The sequence below is a fragment of the Cervus elaphus genome, chromosome 22 (assembly GCF_910594005.1).
Source record: "Cervus elaphus chromosome 22, mCerEla1.1, whole genome shotgun sequence".
Taxonomy (NCBI): Eukaryota; Metazoa; Chordata; class Mammalia; order Artiodactyla; family Cervidae; genus Cervus; species Cervus elaphus.
The window spans coordinates 15589046-15610096 of NC_057836.1; the positions used below are offsets into that span (position 1 = coordinate 15589046).

Sequence of the window (21051 nt, forward strand, 5' to 3'; positions counted from 1 at the left end):
AGTTAGTGGTTTGAGATTCTGCTTATTTCTCAGGAAGGGAAAATGAGGTGCAGGATGGAGGAGGAACCCAGGCATCCTGCCCCCTCCTTCCTCGGGCCTCAGAGAGACAACCCAGGAGGACCACCTGGCTGGTTTTCTCTGATTCAGCTCATAAAGACAGATCCCTCTTGTCCTTAAAAGTCTCCAAGGACAGGGTCTGTCATGGTGGTCCAGTGGTTACAAATCTCAATGGTCCACTGAGCCCGTGTACCCCAAGTGGAAAATCCATGCACCATGGTGAAAGATCCTGCCTGAGACAAAGACGATCCCAAAGCAACCAAATAAATATTTTTAAAAAGACTGGCGTAGCCTAAATAAATAAACTTTTCTTTTTAAAGTCTCCAGGGATGGGGTCTTCCCACCACCTGCACTTCCTGCCATATCACGAAGCCTCGGGAGCCAGGAAACTCTAACCAAAGGTCAGCACCTGCTGCTGTGGAGTTGGCCCATCCTCTTTTTGTTCTGTTCTGGGTGGGGGTTAAGAACAGCCGCTCCTAAGAGTTTAAAGACTGTTTGGTTAAGCCCTCGGCATTCTGGGGGACTGTCCTAAAGGAGGAAATCCCTCGGGCAGTTCAGCACAGGGATAATGCGTAGTGTCTAAGGTCGGCAGACGATCAAGGTGACAGGGACAGTGAAGGGACAGGGAGGTGATACAGTAGTTAATCCCACTAGGGGACTGTAGGTAGAAAAAACATGGGAGACCCCTGGAAGTTAATGATGACTCAGAGGGCAGGTTTGCTTAACCACAGAACCAAGCAGGCTTGCTTAGCAACAAAACCATGAGACAGAAACAGGAGACAAGTTTCCAAACAATAAAACAATGCTGGCATGAAACCCACATCCTGCTCCGTGAGCTCAGCAAGTTAATGATCCCTAGGACATGCTATCTGCACCCACAACAATTTGTGGACCCAGCTTGACCATGGAGGGACAAGAAAACTCACCTGCTCAACCTGGAGGAGGAGCTGATGTTGGAAGCATGACGTCCACTCAAAAAAGACAGAGAAGGTCTTCTCCCCCCTCCCCACTTCTCCTTTGATTATACAACTGCAGCCCTGTAAGTTCTCAGGACGTGGCATTTCTCACGCACCCACTTGTACAACCTCACAAATGTCCTATTCTAATAAGTCACTTCTTATCTACCACTTGGCCTCTCGCTGAATTCTTTTCTGCCCTGAGATATAAAGAACTGTGGTACTGGAGCTCTTTGGAGCTCACGAAAAGAACACCAAACTGTTTTAAAAGCATGTTCACAATCAGACACCACTTACTCCAGACCATGTCTCCCAATTTCTAAACAGCAAACGCTGATAAAGGTTTTGGAGGGTGAAGTGAAGGGCTCAAAGCAAGCTGCCAGTAAGGTCTCAGCCTCAGTTCTCCTGGCTGCTGGCCTGTGACACCCCAGGGATGGTGCGATGGGGGCACAACTGCACACATCTAAACACTTGTTCCTAAACACGTGTTCCTCATTTTGTCTCTGTTTCTCTTTCATAAGGTCGCTTAAAATCAAATCACACTTAAACTCATTTTTATAAGGTCGCTTAAACAATGATATTTCTAGAGCCCCTAAATCTAAACTTCTCTTCAAATATGTGTTATTAAGTCCTTTTACTGTGTTTTGTGGTTCCTATTTTCCTGTTTCTGTCAGAACCGCCAACATTTATGTCTCCAAATACATCTACTTCACCCTATAAATCAGTGTCCACTAGACCCTATCCTCCTTCAATGCCTTCACTTCTACATCACTACTATTATTCCACCATCAGAAACAACTTTTCTCCATCAAGAAAGCGCCTTTTTTAAAGCCTGGTCAAGCGCATGCGTGTGCATGCTAAGTCACTTCAGTCATGTCCGATTCTTTGCGACCCCATGGACTGTGGCCCAGCAGGCTCTTCTGCCCGTGGGATTCTCCAGGCATGAATACTGGAGTGGGTTTCCATGCCCTCCTTCAGGGGATCCTCCCCACCCAGGGACTGCTGATCAAGGGCACCACCTCCAGAAAGCCTTCCTTGGTTGCCCCTGCCTTAATCTAACTATGCTCTTGCTCAGTGTGAGCTCAGTGTGACACCTAGTAAGGGAGGAAGTTTCCACCTCAGCCTCAAACAGGAAGGTCCAGGCCCTACAGCACTGTGACTGCCTGCCCATGCAGGGCACTGGGCAAATGTTCCCAGAGCGACAGTAACAACCAACCAGGGACCAGGGTGCGGGGCACAGACCAGCTCAGATGCCAGGCCTTTAACAGCACCGGTGAGGCTTTCAGGTCGTCTGGACCTTATTCTACTTTACACGACTTCACACAGTGCCGGAGCTGTGGGCAGGGACTGCTCCAAGGTTTACCTGAAGTTATAAGCAGAGGACGGGCTTCCTAGGTGGAGCTAGTGGTAGACCCCTCCTGCCAATGCAGGAGACATACGAGATGCAGGTTCGATCCCTGGGTCAAGATCCCCTGGAGGAGGAATTGGCAACCCACTCCAGCATCCTTGCCTGGAAAATTCCATGGACAGAGGAGCCTGGCGAGCTATATAGTCCATAGAATCACAAAGAGTTGGACATGACTGAGCACACACAAGAAGGAAGATCAAACGAATATATCCTCAGTTATCTCAGAAAGTTATTAAAATACTTCTTTTCCCAGTTACACATCTCTGAGGTCAGATATTCATGCAAAGGGCTGCAAAGAGTCGGACACAACAGAAGCGACTTGAAGTGAAAGTGAAAGTTGCTCAGTTGCGTCTGACTCTTCGTGACCCCATGGACTATACAGTCCATGGAATTCTCCAGACCAGAATATTGGGGTAGGTAGCCTTTCCCTTCTCCAGGGGATCTTCCCAACCCAGCGATTGAACCCAGAAGCGACTTAGCATGCACACATATAAGCAGAGGGCTGGTACCTCCCTCTCCCATTGCTTCATCAGACCCTCTAGGTATGCAGGAATGCATGGGCATCTGGGACCCACTCGCTCCTCACCCCCACCCTACGTGTATCCCACACTAGGCAGCAGCAGCCTCAGAAATCTCTGCAGGCAGGGACCCCAGTCCCCACCGCCCTGTGCTTCCTGGAAATAGGAAGGGTAAGGGATGCGAGATGCCCTGGGCTCCTTTCCCAGGGCAGTAAACCAGAGACAGTGCTCGGAACTGGACCAGAGCAGAGGGCATCCCAGCGGATCCCACTGGCTGGCCTGCAGGGGCAGCAGACGGGGAGGACACTCACCACAGAAGCTGGGCTCCCGCCACCCGACGTGCACGCCCCTCCGGGCGCAGGCCGCCGCGTAGCTGGCCACCGCGTCGCACAGGCAGTCTCTGCCGTCGGAGCAGGCGCACACGTCATAGCGGCAGTTGCGCAGGTAAGGCAGCGGGCCCACGGCGCTGTGGCAGGCCTCGAACTTGGGGGACGTCAGGATCGCGCAGGCCTGGTCTGCGAACTTGGCTGTGGGGAAGGGAGGGGCGTGTCCGGGACCGCGCACGGGCGCGCGCACCCGGACCCCCAGACCAAAATCCCCGACCTCGCCCGCCTCGGCAGAACCAACAGCAAAAACAGCTTCTCTCCGGTCTGGGAACCGTGGCGATTTTTCTTCTGCAGCCCATATTCTTTCCTGATTGGCTTCAATACACAATCAACTGCATTTCCCAGGGAGAAAACTGTTCCCGGATGAATTGAGAAAGAGGGCGCGGTTGATGTAGGCCCCAGATGCTGAGGCAGACCAATCTGCGGATGGCCGCCCCCTGCATCTATCTTCCCATAATGTAATTGCTTCTCAGACAGACTGAGAAGGTCCAGGGGAAGAACTGTGGACTATTCTTTTCTTTCCCAGGGTGTGGCCCACGGAGGGTGCTCGATAAAGAGACTTTGAAGAATAAATGATCCAGATAATCAAATGCTGAGGAAGAAAAGGAAGACCCACCGGCTCCAACCCCCACACCATGGGCGAACCATCCAGGAAACACACTGGAACAAGGGGGATCCCAAGGATTTGGGGGTCCCCTCCCCCACGGTGGACACCCCATCCCTGGAATGCACTGGAACTCCGGGATCTCGGGGCTCACGTACTCAGGCGCGGGTTGAGGCTGCAGGGGTCACTGGGCTGCTCCTGCAAGTCCTCGCAGTCTGCGCGCAGCTTCCAGGAGTTTCCGAAGTGCTCCACCAGGGGCTCGACCAGGCCCGCGGGCGTCAGGAAGTCGTCCCTCTGGTTGCCGTTGTAATTCCCGCACAGCCCGCACGTCCTCCCCGCGTAGACCGGGGACAGCTGCGGGGGACAGACCACGTGGAGCAGCCGCCCCAGCAGCCACAGCTTGCCTGCCCTCATGAGATGGTTTTCATCCAAAAAAGGTCCCCCGGAAGGGGGAATAAATATGAATTTAATACATCACAGCTAAGCTCTGGGCTGCAAAAGAAACTAAAAACCCGAAGCGTGGTATCCGTTAACCAGTTACCAGTAGTTCATCCCACTCTTAAATCTTTAGAATCAAAGACCTGTCCTCTAGGAAGCAATTCAGAGATGATCCCCTCACTTAAAGACCAGACACTGAGACCCAGAGAGGGATAGCAACTCACCTGAGGTCACAGAGCTGGGCCCAGCAATGGGCAGAGCTCTGCCACCCTGGCCATCAGAGGACATGGCCGGGGAAACACAGTGCATAGCTAGCCCCCCTTTCTTGCACACTTATCTCTGTCACACACGTGGGAGAAGCAGGCTGAGCGTTTATGGCCCAAGTTTTCTCAGAACATACACTGTGTGACCAAAAATAAATACTCCTTCCTAGTGTCTAGATTTTGACTCAGTCACTGGGCATCTTTGAGGAAAAAAGGCCATGAATCCAAGAGGACCCCAGGGGTTGCAGTCATGATCCAAAGAGGTGGGCGGTGGGGATCAGCGAGGACCCAGGGGAGGCCTGCAAGGGGATCAGGAGGGGTGCAGGTCACTGGCATGTGCTCATTCTCCATGCTTCTGAGCCTGGGGTGCACATTCAGGGGTGACGCGGGGGTCCATGGTACAGCTGGAGTCATCTGCCCATCTCTTTTGGGAGGATCTTAGTTCAAACTGGAGCAGAGGCCTGGACCCCCTGGTGGCCCTGACCCCTGCTCTGCAATTTGCCTGAATGCTAAGTCGCTTCAGTCAGTCGTGTCTGCCTCTTTGCAACTCCACGGACTGTAGCCCGCCAGGCTCCTCTGTCCATGGGATTCTTCAGGCAAGAATACTGGCGTGAGCTGCCATGCCCTCCTCCAGGGGATCTTCCCGACCCAGGGATCAAACCCGAGTCTCTTATGTCTCCTGCAATGGCAGGCAGGTTCTTTACCACCAAAGCCACCTGGGAAGCCCCAGAGTTCACTTGTGGCTTCGGGACCTCCTGTGTTCTGACACCCGGATGGGCCGGCTCTGCAGGGTCATCTTTTGGAGCCCCTTCCAGCTTCCATCTCCAACTCGACAAGACTCAGGATGAACAATCTCATGAGGGTTTCGGACCCATACGTATGTACAATGGACCCAAGTTAATATCATTCATCAAAAGGAAGATGGAATAACGTTTCCTTGTTTGCTTGGCAAACAGCAAGTGTTGGCACGTCAGGCACCCGCCCTTGCCTGAGCTCCCACTGAACATGTCGGTCCTCCCCACCTGGCATCCCCTGGTTCTCCCCTGCTGTATCTCTCCTCCCCCCGGGTGTATCACCTCCTAACACGAGACACAGTTTCCTTGGTTCTGCTTATTGTCCGTTCGCCTCCATTAGAATTTAAACTAAACGAAGCCGGGATTCGGGTCTGTTCTGTGTCACTGCTGTAACCTCGGCGGTGCGCTTGGTGAGTGAATGGCTGGACAGTGTCTGGGCGGATTTGTGAGTGAGCCAGGCGCTCCTCTGGACGCCAGCCCGGGCGAAGCTGGGGAGGCGCCTGTCCCCTCGCCCACATCCCAGCACCGTCTCTCTTCCCTCCTGGTTCTCAGGCCCCGAGGCCCTCAAGCTGCCCCTCTTCACCCACCAGGCCTGCCTTCTCCACCACCCCCTGCTCTCTACAAATGCCTCCTTCCGTCCCTGGGACTCGTCTCGGAGGCTGGCTCAGCAAAGGGTTAGGAGGGTGGACGTGTCCGTGGAAGCCAGGCCTACACTGTCCAGGATCGGGGACTTGGGGAGAATGCGCCAGCTATTTGCTGTTTGGAATAAACCTCAGGGGCACTTCTGACCAAGTGAAAACTGTCAGAACCCTTTCTCCTCTGCTCTAAGGCCGCCTCACAGCCGGCACGACCCCACTGCCTGGACAGCGGGATTCATACCTCACCCAAGGAGCCACTGGCAGCTTCTCTTTCACCCCACCTCATCCCACTGCATTGGTGGGGAGCGGGGGTCCCCAACTGCCACCAGCCGGTGTCCTCCACTCGGCGGTCAAACCCGGGGTCAGCATGGGAACGCGCCCCCTCACACACACCAAAACACCTAGGACATTCCCCAGGCCCCGGGGTCCCTGGCCCTGTAGTCTTGACCAGTGAAGGCTTTTTCTCTTTAGTCAAACCCACCAAGCCACAGAGATAACCCTGCACCCCCTCCCCACAGAAGCAAGTCCTCCTTGCCTCAGAGGAGACAAAAGGCAGAGGAGCTTGCGGGGAGGAGGTCAGCCGCCCAAGACAAGATGCCATGGGCCTGCTGAAGCGGGGTGATGGGGCGCCTCACAGATCAAGAGCACCCTCCCCGTGCAGAGGGAGGTGCCTGAGAAAGTGGGGGAGCTAATGGGGGCGCCTCCCTTGATGACCAGGGTGTGGGAGACCTGAGTTCTGCTCATTCTGTAACCAAATGACTGTGAGTCACTGTCCTGCTCCAGAAATGGGGGTATCCTTATTTCCAACTGTACCTGAGGGTTTGATAAGGTCTCCAAGATTTTCCTGTTCTTTTTCCTTTTTAAGTTGTTGGGTGAAGGCAACTTTTATTTTTTATTTATTTCTCTATGTGTGTGCTGTCACCCGACTCTTGGTGACCCCATAGACTGTAGCCCGCCAGGCTCCTCTGTCCATGAGATTCTCAGGCAAGAATACTGGAGTGGGTTGCCATTTCCTCCTCCAGGGGATCTTCCTGACCCAGGGATCGAACCACACCTCTTGAGTCTCCTGCCCTGGCAGGCAGATTCTTTACCACTGAGCCACCATGGAAGCCCTTTACTGATTTATTATTTATTTATTTGGCTGCTCCAGGTCTTATTTGTAGCGTGTGGGATCTAGTTCCCTAACCAGGGATTGAACCTGGGCCTCCTGTATTGGGAGCACAGAGTTTTAGCCACGGGAAAACCAGGGAAGTCTCAAGATTTTCATGCTCTATAGTCTGTGGTCATAGCTTAATTTTTTTATAAAAGAAAAAAAAAATAGGTGTTGATTTGGAGCTCTCTCAGGGACTTGAAGAAAAAGAATATGACATTACAAGGATGGAGGGCACCAGGATGTCCTCAGGGATACCCCAGATGCCCATCACGGGATCATACCAAGGCCTGGGGAACACTGGCCCCCCCAGACGCCAAAGGGGACCCTCCAGGGATTTTAATATATCCAGGGCAAGGGTTCTCAAAGTGTGGTCTTGGGACCTGTGGGACGGGGTAGTCTCGGAGGCCCTTTCAAGAGGTTCATGCGGCCAAAACTATTTTCCCACGACTTTTTCCCTCTTGTTCTCTCTGAGTATGCAGTGGAGTTTTTCAGGGCCTACATGATATGTAACACTGCAGAAGTCAACAGGATTCCAACTGTCTTCTGTCAAGACAGCCATTAAAGAAATGTGCAGACACATAAAACATTGGTATTCTCACTCCTAAACTTTGTTTTGGAAAACAGATTTTTTAATCTTTACATTAATATGTAGTGACTTCACTATTGGTATTTCTTAACGAATTAACAAGGGTCTCTGATTTAATCTGGTAAATATCACTAGATAAGTGAAAGTGTTAATTGTTCAGTCGTGTCTGACTCTGCGACCCCATGGACTGCATGCAGTTCACCAGGCTCCTCTATCCACGAGATTTCCCAGGCAAGAATACTGGAGTGGGTTGTCATTTCCTTCTCCAGGGATCTTCCCAAACCAGGGATCGAACCCAGGTCTCTCACATCACAGGCCGGTTCTTTACTTTGTAAGCCACCGGGGAAGCGATAGAATACATCAATAGATACAACCCCCATAGAAGATCTCAGCACCTTCGGTAAAATTTAAGAGTGTAAAGGCATCTAAAGACGTCAAAGTGAGAGGCACCGGTCTAGTGGTGGTGACCCTGCCCAGGGAGCTGATCAGGGTGTGCAGTCTTGGGCACATCTCCTGGCCCCCATGAGTCTTGCTTGCTTTGTTTATGAAAAGGCAGTGACAGTATCTTCTGGGGAAATTTTCAGAGGAGAACATTGATCTGGAAGCCAGCCCTGTGAATTATACGGATCCCTATCCAAGAGTGACTCTAAGAACACAGAGAGCAGTTGGAAGTGACCCCCAGCCTGCCAAGCCCCTGGATGGGGGTGAGGAGGTTTGGGTCTGGCAGCTCCTAGAATAATCCTTCACAGGTAGTGGGTACATGACCCAGGTCTTCGCTGTGAGTCCCACAGCAGGCACCCCCGGGGAACACCCTCTGATCACAGGCCTTGTTGCAGTTAGGAGCCTTAGCAGTAAACTGGCTGCCCGCACTCCCCCAAAACCCAGCCCTGCAGGAGACCAATAAGGCTGGAAACCCTCGGAGGACCAGAGCCCTGCACCCAGGAACTCCCGGGGTGGACAAGGGGCATCCAGACAGCACTCACCAGCCGCTCATGCACAGAGAGGCCTGTTCCTCGCTCTGGGGGCTCAGGGTGGGTTGGGGGAGAAAGGAATTCCCCTCCCACCCTCAAGCTCTCTCATCAGACCACAACGGGGGCTTTGTGCGGTCCGGTTGCCAGGAGGACGCCTACCTGCAGCAGCAGCCTCCCGCGGCCATCCCAGTCTATCTGCAGGTCCTCCCCGAAGCTGAGGAGCAGGGAGGCCGTCACAGTGTGCTGGATGCGGAGGTCACCTGGAACCAAGCGAGGTCGGGTTTCAGGCTTAGGATAGGACAGGGCAGAGGGCCGCAGGCCGATGGGTTGTAGGGAGAGGTGGGGTATGTCACAAAGAACTGTGGCAATGAAAGCAGTGAATTAGGGGGCAGCTGGGGGATGGCCATGAGGCTTACAGAGGGTCTCAGGAAAGGTGGATCAGGGTGGGTGTAGTGCAAACTGGGCTCCAGAGGAAGGTGCCTCCGCATCGCTCCGGTAGCCTGCCATTCCCCACACTGCCACGGGGGGGCGGTAGAGACTCTTTAGCTTATGCACGTGCCCTGAGTGGGGATGGGTTTTCCAAACCGCTAACCCCTTGAGCATTCCCTGGACTGTGACACACGCTTCCAGGCTAAGTGACCCAGTCCTCACGGCTGAGCAATGCCGTGTGCAAATCTAAAACTGCAGTTTTCTCTGGGGACGACATAGAAGGCGCACCTCTTGTCCTAGGGAACATAGCATCTCATGGGAGACACAGCATTAATCACACATGGACAAGCTGTGGGCCCAAGTTCACCCACCCTGTGCAATATGGGGAGGGGAGGGGTACGGGAGCCCCTTTGTGAGTGAAGGCTGGACTCATGCTGTGCTTACGTAATGGTCCACTGCCGCCTGGAAGTCACTGAGCAGGGAGCTTTTCCCAGAGGTCATGGGGTCACCTGGCTTTGCCCCAAGATGTCTTGGGGTCTGACCCATCAGCAGACACCCTACCCTCAGTCAGCTCATCTTCCTCCTCCAGGAAGCCTTCCTTTCTTGCAGCATAAATTCAGGACACCAGCTTGTCCTCCAACAATAGCACTCCTTCACATTCTCACGGAAGAGGTGACAGTGAGGGGTGGGGGCGCCGAGAGTGAGCTGGGTGGGGGGTTCCGGGGGAGGAGGGCGCCCACCTTGCAGGAGGGGAATCTGGATGTCCTGGCCATCCAGGGCGACTCCACCCCCGTGCTTCAGCTTCAGGAGGCCGTGGTGCGGGCTGGGCAGGCGGACGGTGACGGAGCGGGTGCAGACCGCATCAGGGTCGTCGGCACACTGCCAGGAGGGGTGTGCAGAGGGGCGTCACCACCACCCCCAGCCCAGCCCCCAACCCATTCACTCAGGGAAAAACCCCAACCAGGCAGCCTCGGCTTCGCTCACTCGGAACCACTCCCTCCTCAAGACTCTAGGCCCTGCTTGTCCTTGTTCCTTGGGCCTGTTGTCCCAAAGGGAATCGGGGACCTGGATCCTCAAGGAGCCCTGGGCGCCCTGTCTGTCCTCCCCTTTGCTGGATGGTCCAGAAGAAAGAAGTACACGTGGGGTCTCCTTGGCCTCATCCCCATGGGCATCCCCGGGCTGCCTGGCAGGCTCACCTGGACAGTCTCTATGATGACAGAAAAGGAGTGGTCCTGGCAGTCCTGGGCCAGCAGGTACTGGCAGACCCCACTGAAGGTGAAGTGCCTGTCATCAAAGCTCTTGAAGTGGGATTGTCCTGTGATAAGACACTCTCCTGGGGAGACAGGGGGGAGGGGAGAGTGGGTGTCCCAGCAAGACCCCTGGGGGGACAAGGGAGGGGACAGTGGGTGTCCCAATGGGTCCCCTGGGGGACAGGGGGAAAGGGAGAGGGGGTGTCCCAGCAGGACTCCTGGGAAGACAGGGGGAGGGGAGAGTGGGTATCCCAGCAGGTCCTCTGGGGGGACAAGGAAGAGGAGAGAGTGGGTGTCCCAGAGGGTTCCCTGGGGAAACGGGGGAAGAGAGAGAGGGTGTCCCAGTGGGTCCCCTGGGGGGTGTCCCAGCGGGGGGCACTTCCTGGGTTTCTCCACACCATGGTCTAGAAAGGAGCCCCACAGGAGGACTCTACTCAGGCCCCACCCCTCTGGCCCTGGGAGGTCAAGGCCCAGTGGGTCAGTCCTGAGCCTCAGGGAGTGAAGTCACACCCAGGGAGTGAAGTCACACCCAGGGACTGGGCTGCGGGGGGTGGTGACGCTGGGCGGTGACGCTGGGGGTGGGGCTGGGTCAGAAGCCAGCTCTGGGCTCTGGGCTCACTGAGGCTCCCAGCCCTCCCCGCTGTCTCCCTGGGTTCTGCTCTGCTGGGGTCAGAGATTTTCTCTGACTCCAGCATCATCATCATCATCGTCATCACGGGGACTCCCCCTCACCAGAAGAGTCCCTGAGGGCAAGAAGGCAGAAAGCCAGCCCAGAGCAGTGATGGGGCCAGCAGTCCAGGGGCCAGGAGGCTGTCCTCACCCCCTGCCCAGCCGAGGGGCAGCTCTCAGGCCTCCTCTTGGGCAAACCCCTGCTGGGACTTCAGCGGGGCCAGTGGGGGCCCCGGGCACCATCTGCCCGCTATCTCACCACTGCCTGAGCCAGCTCCCCAACCAGGCTGACACATCTGGGGGTGGCCGCGAGGACTTCCCAGCATCACCCTGCAGCCCCAGCCCTCGACTTGCTCCGATCCAACCACTATGTCCTCCCCAGGCCCCGAAGCAGCCCGTGGTGCAGGCCCACCGCACCCTGGACCACAGCCCACCTGTGTGGGGGAGGGGGCTCTGCCATTATCTCCAGTGATGCCCGCTGGCCCCGCCCCACTCAGGGCAACCCCATCTCGGGGCCCACAATGGCCCCATTGAAGCCCAAGTGGTATCTGGAGTCCTTCCCGGCCCCTCTCTCCATGTCCCCTCTCCACCTTCTCCTCTACAGAGAAATAACCAGAGACACTTGCCATGGCTCTTCCACAAAGTGGGAGCCCTCCTTCCCAGCCCTGTCACCCCCAGCCTGCGAACAGCAAAGACTCATTCTCCACGGCACGGATCTGCTCTGCACCTCAGGTTCCCCCTAAGTGGGCCCTACAGCCAGTTCCATCTCCAGGGGATGATGCTGGGCCCTGTCACACAGTCAGGAGTCCTCAAAGGCCTACGACGGTGGGGGGGAGGGAGGGTTCCAGCTGCCCACCTGTCAAAGACCAGGCTTGTCAGCCCTGACTACCACCTCATGCCTATACCTGCACTGAAACGCACAGCGGGCATGGGCGGGACCCCAACTTGGGGTCCAGGTGTGGCCCCACCCTTGGAAGTCAGGGGGAGGGCAAATAGCCCCCAAACCTCCATTAAAACCCTTAAACAGGGCCTTCCCTGGTGGTCCCATGGCTAAAATTCCACTCTCCCAGTGCAGGGTGCCCGGGTTCTATTCCTGGTTGGGGAACTAGATCCTGCATGCCACAACTAAGACCCAGCACAGCCAAATACATAAATATTTTTAAAAAACCATAAACAACAGAGGTGGGAGGGCTTCCGGATTGGTGAGCTTATCACCACTCAGGAGGTGGTGATCCCTGTTCCACGGGGAAAGAAGCTGCTGGGCTCAGGGCCCTTCCAGAGTTTGCCCTGTGTCCCTCTTCATCAAGCATTTGTATCCTTCATATTTTTTTTGTAATAAACAGGCAATAGTAAGTGTAGTGTTTGCCCAAGTTCTGTGAGCCATTCTAGCAGTTACCATGGCTGGCATCAGAAGTAGGGGCGCTTGGTCGCAGACCTTCACCTCCGGGGTCTGCACTAACCCCAGGTAGTCAGGCTCAGAAATGCAGTGAAGTGTAGGGCACCCAGGTGGTGTCCAGTAAGTCAGAGAACCGGCTGTTGTGGAGAAAACACAAATGCACAGTGCCAGAAGTGTGAGTAGAACCAGGTCATGACTTCCCACTGCACTGCCCCCCAAGAAGGGCACGAATAAGGGGTCACTCTTTGCGGAAGTCAGAGCACAAGACGCAATGATTAGCGGTAAGGGTGGGCAAGGGTCACCCCAGCTGATTGCAGCCAAGCTGGAATTCCAAATCCACAGGTGTCACGAGAAAGCCTTTTTTAAAAAGATACTTGTTTATTTGGCCTCATCGAGTCTTAGCTGTGGTGCATGGCCTTAGTTGCTCCGAGGCATGTGGGATATAACTTCCTCGACCAGGGATCAAACACACATCCCCTTCATTGCAAGGCAGATTCCTAACCAGTGGACTGCCAGGTAAGTCCCGAAAAAGCCTTTCTGAAAGGGGTTTTTCAGATGCTGTCATCATCCTACAAAGTGACACAGCCCTGTGTATCGGGGGTCTTGACCCCGTCACAGGGAAATGGGTGGGAATGCTTCCCCCAGCCTCACTCTGTTTTCTCAAGAGCGCTCTTATCTGAGTAAAAAATTGGACTTTCCTTATCTCTGACAATGCCCAGGAAAAGAAGGGTCAATGAGAGAATCTGCAAACATTCAAAAGCAAAACCTTGGGGCCTGACTCTACTCCTCCGATCTGATTTCCTGCTCTGACCTCCCCTGATGGGCGTCCTGAAGTTTCCCAGGAATCAGAAGTCTGAATATTGTATTTAGCTTATCTCCTTGGTACAACTGAGGGATGGCGCTGCCGCACAGGAAACCCAGGAACACCGCCATGCTGGGGAGCCGTGAGCCCAGGGGGGCTGGAGGAGGCGCCAAAAGATGAGCTGCACAGTGACGCTCACCCAAGCCCTGCCCACAGGTCCCTGAGAAGACCAAGTTCTGCCAAGAGGACGCTTAACATTCCCAGCCACTTGGTCAGCAAAAGGCAGCCGGACAAGCCACTCGCCACCACTGGACGCAGCAGGTGGGCAATAAAGGTTTGGGTCATCTCCTGCAACTTCCAATTAGCTTGATTTCATGGGGATCCAGGACACGTGTGTATTTGTGTGTGTGTGTGTGTGTGTGTGTTAGTCACTCAGTCATGTCTGACTCTTTGAGACCCCATGGACTATATCCCACCAGGCTCCTCTGTCCATGGAATTCTCCAGGCAAGAATACTAGAGGAGGTTGCCATTCCCTTCTCCAGGGGATCTTCCCAATCCAGGGATCGAACCCGGGTCTCCTGCATTGCAGGCAAATTCATTACTGTCTGAGCCACTGGGGAAGCCAACTCATGTGGCAGGTACGAAATAGAGGTCAGGCAGTTGTGAGTTTGAGTTTGTGAGTTGTGAGTTTGTCTCTATCTTATAGAAGCTGTGTGACTCTGGGTGAGTTACTTAACCTCTCTGAACCCGTTTCCTCTTTTGTAAAATGAGAATAAATTGCACCTGCCTCCTAACGAATAGAAAACATCATGTAACTGACTGAAAAGGGAGATGTGTCAGGAGGAGAGCCAGGGTCATGGTGGGGGCAGCCGGAGGGGAGGAGGCAGAGGGAGATTTGAGTGGACAAAATTTGCCGTAAATGGAGTTGGGGCTAAACAGAGGAGAAAGTAAAAGGCAGAGATTGTATTGAAACTTTTCCTAAGTGGATTTTCCAGGGTGGAGACAGGATAGGAGAAGTCACTGGGTGTCCTGGTGTTTCCAGCTCTTGCAGTGCTGTGCCCAGTCGCACAAGCATGTCTGACTCTTTGTGACCCCATGGACTGTAGCCCACCAGGCTCCTCTGTCCGTGGGATTCTCCAGGCAAGAATACTGGAGTGGGTTGCCATTTCCTGCTCCAGGGGATCTTCTCAACCCAGGGATCAGACCCAAGTCCCCTGCGGCTCCTGCATTGCAAGCAGATTCTTTACCACTGAGACACCTGGGAAGCCCTTGGATCCTGCCAAGGCCTTTGGCTCAGGCATTCCGGAAAATTCCAGAAATTTCTCATTTCAACTTTAAAGAATTATCAAGCCCGTCTTCCTCTTAATTTTCCAAGGAACCTGCGTCATCTTTGTTTAGTCATCCATGACCTTGCAGGTTTCACAGCTCACGCAACCGTAATCCTCTGAGCAAACAGGTGACAGGAAGCAGGGTGAAAGCTTTGCCCAGTTGCAGCCTCTCGTTTCACTGCTGGGGGCCTCCCCTGGCTGGCCGGAAAGGAGCAGTTTAGCACAGCTGGTTCTGCAGCTGTGAACGGGGGTTGCATCCAGCCTGCATGTCCAGGTGAGGAGAGGCTGCCTGGCTACGCGGCCCTCCCTGTTTGGAAGAGAGGCTGCACCTCTCCACTGGGGGGAGGGCAGTGGGTGTGGGGGGACGCTCCCTACCTGGACAGTCCTCGTTGCTGCAGACCCACTGGCTGTTTCGGCAGATGCTGGTGGAGAGAGAAGAACGGGTTGTAGGTGGGTCCGCAGAAGCAGGCATCCATGAACGGATTTGGAGAGGACACCACCACCCCACACCCCCCCAGGAGGGGTATGGGAACAGAAAGGCACCCAAATCAGAGGGGGCTTCGGGAGGTGAAGGGGCTTCAGCCACAGAGGAATCATGTAGACAATGCTGAGATAAGGGAGCAAAGCCTGACAGACAGACAGAAGAGGGAAACCAAGGGAGTCCACCCAGGCACGAAGCAGTTGAATTTCTACCCTCTCAACACACACACACACACACACACACACAAACACACACACACACATATACATGCACACATGTACACACATACACAATACATACATACACACACAAACATGCACAGACACACACAAACACATGTGCACACACATGCACACCCATACACACATATATACACACAATACACACATATACAAAATGCACACACATACACACACATATTGCTGGTGGAAGACCGAAAGGGTGGGCTCTGATGGGGCAACGCCCTGACCCGTGCTGGGCAGCCCTGGAGACTCCTGGAAGACAGTCCGGGAGGGAAAGGCAGCCAGGGACAAGGTCTTGAGGTGTTCCCCTCGCCTGTGTGCAGGGGGGGACACCCAGAGGGGCTTCTGGAAGAAATAGCTTGAGAGAAACAAAGGCAACAGGGAGAAAGTCGCTTATTAAAGCATGGGTGGGGGTGCGGCTAGAGACGCTGTTTGCCCGTGAAGCGGCCTTCCCCTCAACCCCCCTCCTCCAGGCAGATCTGTATATAATCCTTGCTCTCCATCGTCAACCTCCACAGCCTTTCCCAAACCACCTCCAGCCCAGGCCTGGTCCTGCTCCACCTGCTGGTGCCCCGAATGCCCCTGCTGGCCCAGCGGCCCCTCCCCAGCCTCTGGCAGCTCCCCAAACCTGCACCGCTCAGCCCCAGTTACCAGGTGTTGCAGTCTCGTGAGAGGGAGGCGCCTGGAGGGTATGGCTTTCCAGCATGCACACAGGGGCACTCCGTACTTTCCACACAGCGGCCTTCATCCAGGAGCTGTCCCTCTGGGTCAAGGGCAACAAGACAAAGACTCAGCCTTGTCACCATCATGACCCATCTCCCAACCACAGGAGCCTTGGCGTGGTCATCTGCTCAAGGCTTCTTGCAGAAAGCGCAAAGGACTCATTCTACGATGCTGATCTTTCAGTTTGCAAAGTGAGGGGGTAGGGTGGGGGGGCTATTTATCGCCACTCTAGTGATGAAGTAATGGGGGAAAGTTTTGTTCAAGGCCTTCCAGAAAGGAAGCCATGAGCCTAGGCTGAAGGCTTCTCCCAGAAAGCTCAAAGAATTTCTCGTCTATCTTGCACAGAGGTGGGGGAAGATTGTTCGTCTCCATGCTCTCAGATGAAGACATGGAGGCAAGTGTTTCATTCAAAGCCCTCCAGTAGGCAAGTCACGATGGAAACACACAGGACTCACTCTCAGTAATTAGCCAGGACTTTTCACCAAAGCTCACAAGGTCTCTCCTGGAAGAGACTCTTTTTCAGCTGAGCTCACATGGCCAACCCAGGACAGAGTTTAGACTGTCCTTCTCCCAGATCACTTCCTGATTCTTAACCGAGAAAACACTACAGGTCATATAGAGTCACGAGCCACCCTCTCCCCCGAACAAAATCACTGTTGGAGCCCAGACCACCCTACTCCCCAGACACACATGTGCTTTCATGGATACGGTACAACAGGAAAACATAAATTAAAAATAAATGCCAGCTTAATTCTGGCCACTCTGTACTAAGACTTTTAAAAAAGTAAATAAAGGTGAAGGAGTCTTTTGGGCCTAGAAAAGAGAACAATAGTCTCAAAGGCCCCTTGCTGAATCATCTAACTTCAGAGAAAACAAAACCGAATTTTAGTTCCACCCTGATGCTCCATGCCGGTTGCATATATCTGGGACTTATCAACCCCTGTCCAGAAACCTTGCACCCCCTACACCTGCCCAGAAGACTTATCACCCCCTGCCCAACTACAATGTCATCTCAAACAAAAGAATACTCAAAATATCCCGCCTGATTAACGTTTCCCTTATCGCTTCCACAAACCTCCCTATAAGTATGAAGCCACCCTGATCCCTCTCGGCGCTCAGCCTGGTGGTTAGGCCGACTGTCGCCCCTCCTTGCCTGAATAAAGGTAACCTACTTCTGTTGAGGTCGTCTTTCCTTTTCTGCCTTGCCCGAACTATGCCCTACATTCTTGGTGCCGAAACCCGGGAGGGGGCGAGACACTCGTCTCACTCTCTCTCTCCCTCTCACTGTTTTCCCCTTCTCCCTGAAGTCTGGGAGCCCTCTCACTGTTTTCCCCTTCTCCCCGGAGTCTGGGAGCGCAAACATCCTCTGAGCTCACTTTTCTGCCAGGGCTCTTAAGTTCCCCTCGGGGACGCCTAGTGCCTTCGTGAGCAGTGCGAGCCTTGTGCTAAGGCTTTATTGATGATTTGCGTACCCCCAGGCCTCGGCTTTACCCCCTTTTCTCTCTCTCTCTGACGACCTCCAGAATAGGGACCTCTTGCCATTCGACCGCTCTACATGCAACACTCTACACAAGCCGGCCCCTTAGATTAAGGTAAGAGCCGATCCGGACGGAGTTCTAGAGACACCCTAGAATTCAGTCCTCTCCGGGTCCCGGGATCCCCGGCCCAGGGCCACTCTGTAGGCGACGGTGGGGGAGGCTCCACCTCGACACAGAGCTCTCTTCTCATAACTCCTATTGCGACTGCGGGTGACGACTCGAGTTCCCAATAGGAGCCTCTGCTTGCCTTTCAATTATGGGGTCTGGCCACTCTGTCCCAAAAGATTCCCCTCTGGCCTGTGTTCTCAAAAATCTCAAACCACTCTCACTCACTGAACTCAAAGCTAACCGCTTAAAACAACTCTGTACACAGATTTGGCCTGAATACCAATTAGACAATCAAGACCGCTGGCCTGAAGTCGGCACATTTGACTTTAACATTCTCCAAAATCTCACTGACTTCCTTAAACGGAATGGAAGTGGTCGGAGATTCCCTATGCCCAAGCCTTTTGGGCCCTTCGGAGCAGGCCCTCCCTATGCCAGGCCTGCTCCACCCACGAAGTCCTTCTATGCACCTTGCCTCCCAAGTAAAAGGGCTCTTCTTCCTCAACTAACCGCAGACCGCAACCTTCTGCACCCCCAGAGTTCGACCCCGCGGACGAGCCCCCTCCCTACCCGCCACCCCGCCCGCCCCTCTCCTTCCCCTTCATCCAACTCACCTACTGGCACCGAAGCCTCTCCTGACTGCCCCTTGGCCCGGCTACCCCATCTCCCCGACTCCCCCTCCCTCCTTCCTTCCCCACCTGCCACACGGTCATGTACCCAACACATGTTTCCCCTAAGAGAGGTCGCAGGACCAGAGGGCCCCACCCGAGTCCATGTGCCATTTTCATTGTCAGATATGAGCCAGATAGAAGAAAAGTTAAGATCATTTTCTGAAAATCCTACCAGACACAAAAAAGAATTCCTGAGACTCTCCCAGGCCTATAACCTCACATGGAGTGACGTATATTATATCCTAAATGCCACTCTCACCCCAGATGAAAAAGACCGTATCTGGCAAGCGGCAAAAGCCCATGCTGATCATTTACATAACCAAGACCAGGACAGCCCAGTTGCTGATGAGGCGGTGCCTCAGTTAGATCCCCACTGGACTTACCAGCCCGGTGACCCAGGTATCAGGAGACTCAATCATATGATCACCTGCATTCAGGAAGGAATGCAGAAAAATACTCATATCCATGTCAATTATGATAAAGTCAGGGAAATCACCCAAGGGGCAGACGAAAATCCAGCCTTATTCTTGGCACGCCTCACAGAGGCAGTCCAGAAGTATACCAACCTAGATATCACTACCCCTGCTGGGTTACTCTACGTTCACATTCAGTTCATCAGCCAATCTGCCCCTGACATCAGACGCAAGCTTCGACAACTAGAAAAGGGCCCTGAGACCCCCCCCCAAAGAGACCTTCTAGAAGTAGCCTTCAAGGTGTTCAATAATAGAGAGGAGGAGGCTAAGAGAGAAAAAGAACGTGAGAGAAAAGCTAAATATGCCTTTTTGGCAGCAGCAATTAAGGAAAGAGATCAGCCTGGCCCAAGTCATCCCAGAACGGGGCTTAAGACCCGCCCCGGACCCTGCTTCTGATGCAACCAGTCAGGACACTGGGCAAAGGCATGCCCAAACCCGCAGCCCCCCACAAAAGCATGTCCAACCTGTGGCCAATGGGGACACTGGAAGATGGACTGTCCCCAGGGACGCCCTGGCACCCCTGGGGAGGTCCCCACCTCCCAGACCTGGAGAGTGGAATGTCCACAGGGACGCCCTGGCACATCTGAGGAGATCCCCACTTCTCCCCAGAACCCCAGCCCAACTCTACAAGAGTTGTTCCAATGACAGGGCCCAGGTTCCAGCCCCCCAGCCTGTGTCCTGAACACGAGCTCGGAACTTAGGGTAGATGGGGCAGTGGCTGGAAAAAAGACCTCTTTTATAGTAGACACTGGTGCCACTTTCTCTTAACTTCCTACTCTGGCCCAACTCAAGACTCAGAAATCACAATCAAGGGGATCTCTGGAGTTCCCCTAAGGCCAAAAATTAGCCCTCCATTACTCTGTCAATTTGGAAAACCAACACTTATACACTCATTCCTCATAATGCCTCAGTGCCCGATGGCACTCCTAGGGAGAGATTTGTTATCCAAATTGGGGGTCTTTATTACCATATCCCCCTCGATATAGTCTCTATAGTCTGCATGCAGATGGCACCTGGACAGTCCCTATCCCTCACCCCTGACCTTCCCTTGGATCTACCTGCCTTAGACCCCCAAATCTGGGACACTGATCACCCATCCATAGCCAAACATCATCCCCCAGTCCACATCATCCTAAAAGACCCCTCGACTATAATCACCCAACAACAGTACTCCCTCACCCCAGAGGCCCACAAGGGACTTAAGCCTATCATAGAACATCTTCTTCAAGCCTCTATCCTAATTCCTACCCATTCACCACACAGCACCCCGATTCTGGTAGTAAGAAAGGGACCAAACTCTTGGAGACTGGTCCAGGACCTGAGAAAAATCAATGAGGCTATTATGCCAACATTCCCAGTAGTCCCTAACCCTTACACCCTTCTGTCTACCATACCCCCGACTGCAACCCACTTCACAGTATTAGATCTCAAAGACGCTTTTTTCACCATCCCCCTCCACCCCCTCTCCCAACCTCTTTTCGCCTTCACCTGGCAAGACCCCGAGACTCACGTTTCCCAACAGCTAACATGGACAGTTCTCCCCCAGGGGTTCAGAGACAGTCCCCACTTTTTTGGACAGGCTTTACAAAAGGACCTACAGACACTCGACCTAGCCCCCAGTCATCGCCTCCAATACGTAGATGACCTCCTCCTTTGTAGCTCAACCCGAAAACTCTGCCTCCAACATACTGCCAAACTCCTTGGGGCCCTGGGATCCTGGGGTTATCGGGTATCCCAATCTAAGGCCCAAATAGTCCAGACAAAAGTCACCTTGGGACTTTCCATATCCCATCAACAAAAAACTATTCCCCCAGATAGAATCCAGGCCTTAATTAACTGCCCCCTTCCAAAAACAAAAAGGGAACTCCTGTCTATCCTCAGCCTCCTAAATTTTTTCCGTATCTGGATCCCCAACTTCTCCCTCATTGCAAAGCCTCTCTATGAGGCAACTAAAGGATGTCTGGATGAGCCCCTCTTTAATCCCTCCTTGCTGGCCAATCCTCTTCGCCAGCTCACCCAGAGCCTCCTCCGAGTGCCAACTCTGCACCTACCAGATCACACCAGACCATTCTTTCTCTTTGCACATTCCAACCAAGGACAGGCCCTGGGGCTTCTATGTCAGCGGGCTGGAGACACCTGGGCTCCCATAGCCTATCTATCAAAACAGCTGG

At 53.9% G+C, this 21051-nt stretch overlaps 1 protein-coding gene across 1 annotated transcript in view; it reads right to left on the reverse strand.

Annotated features, from left to right (window-relative positions):
* VWF (von Willebrand factor) overlaps positions 1-21051 on the reverse strand; it is a 128913-nt gene that overhangs the window by 72263 nt on the left and 35599 nt on the right. Inside the window, exons 9-15 of the mRNA XM_043880888.1 lie at positions 16022-16133; positions 15023-15069; positions 10398-10534; positions 9942-10080; positions 8932-9032; positions 4088-4283; positions 3251-3466 (exon numbers count right to left, since the gene is read on the reverse strand). Of these exons, the coding sequence (XP_043736823.1) occupies positions 3251-3466; positions 4088-4283; positions 8932-9032; positions 9942-10080; positions 10398-10534; positions 15023-15069; positions 16022-16133 (948 nt within the window). The remainder of the gene's footprint in view (positions 1-3250; positions 3467-4087; positions 4284-8931; positions 9033-9941; positions 10081-10397; positions 10535-15022; positions 15070-16021; positions 16134-21051) is intronic.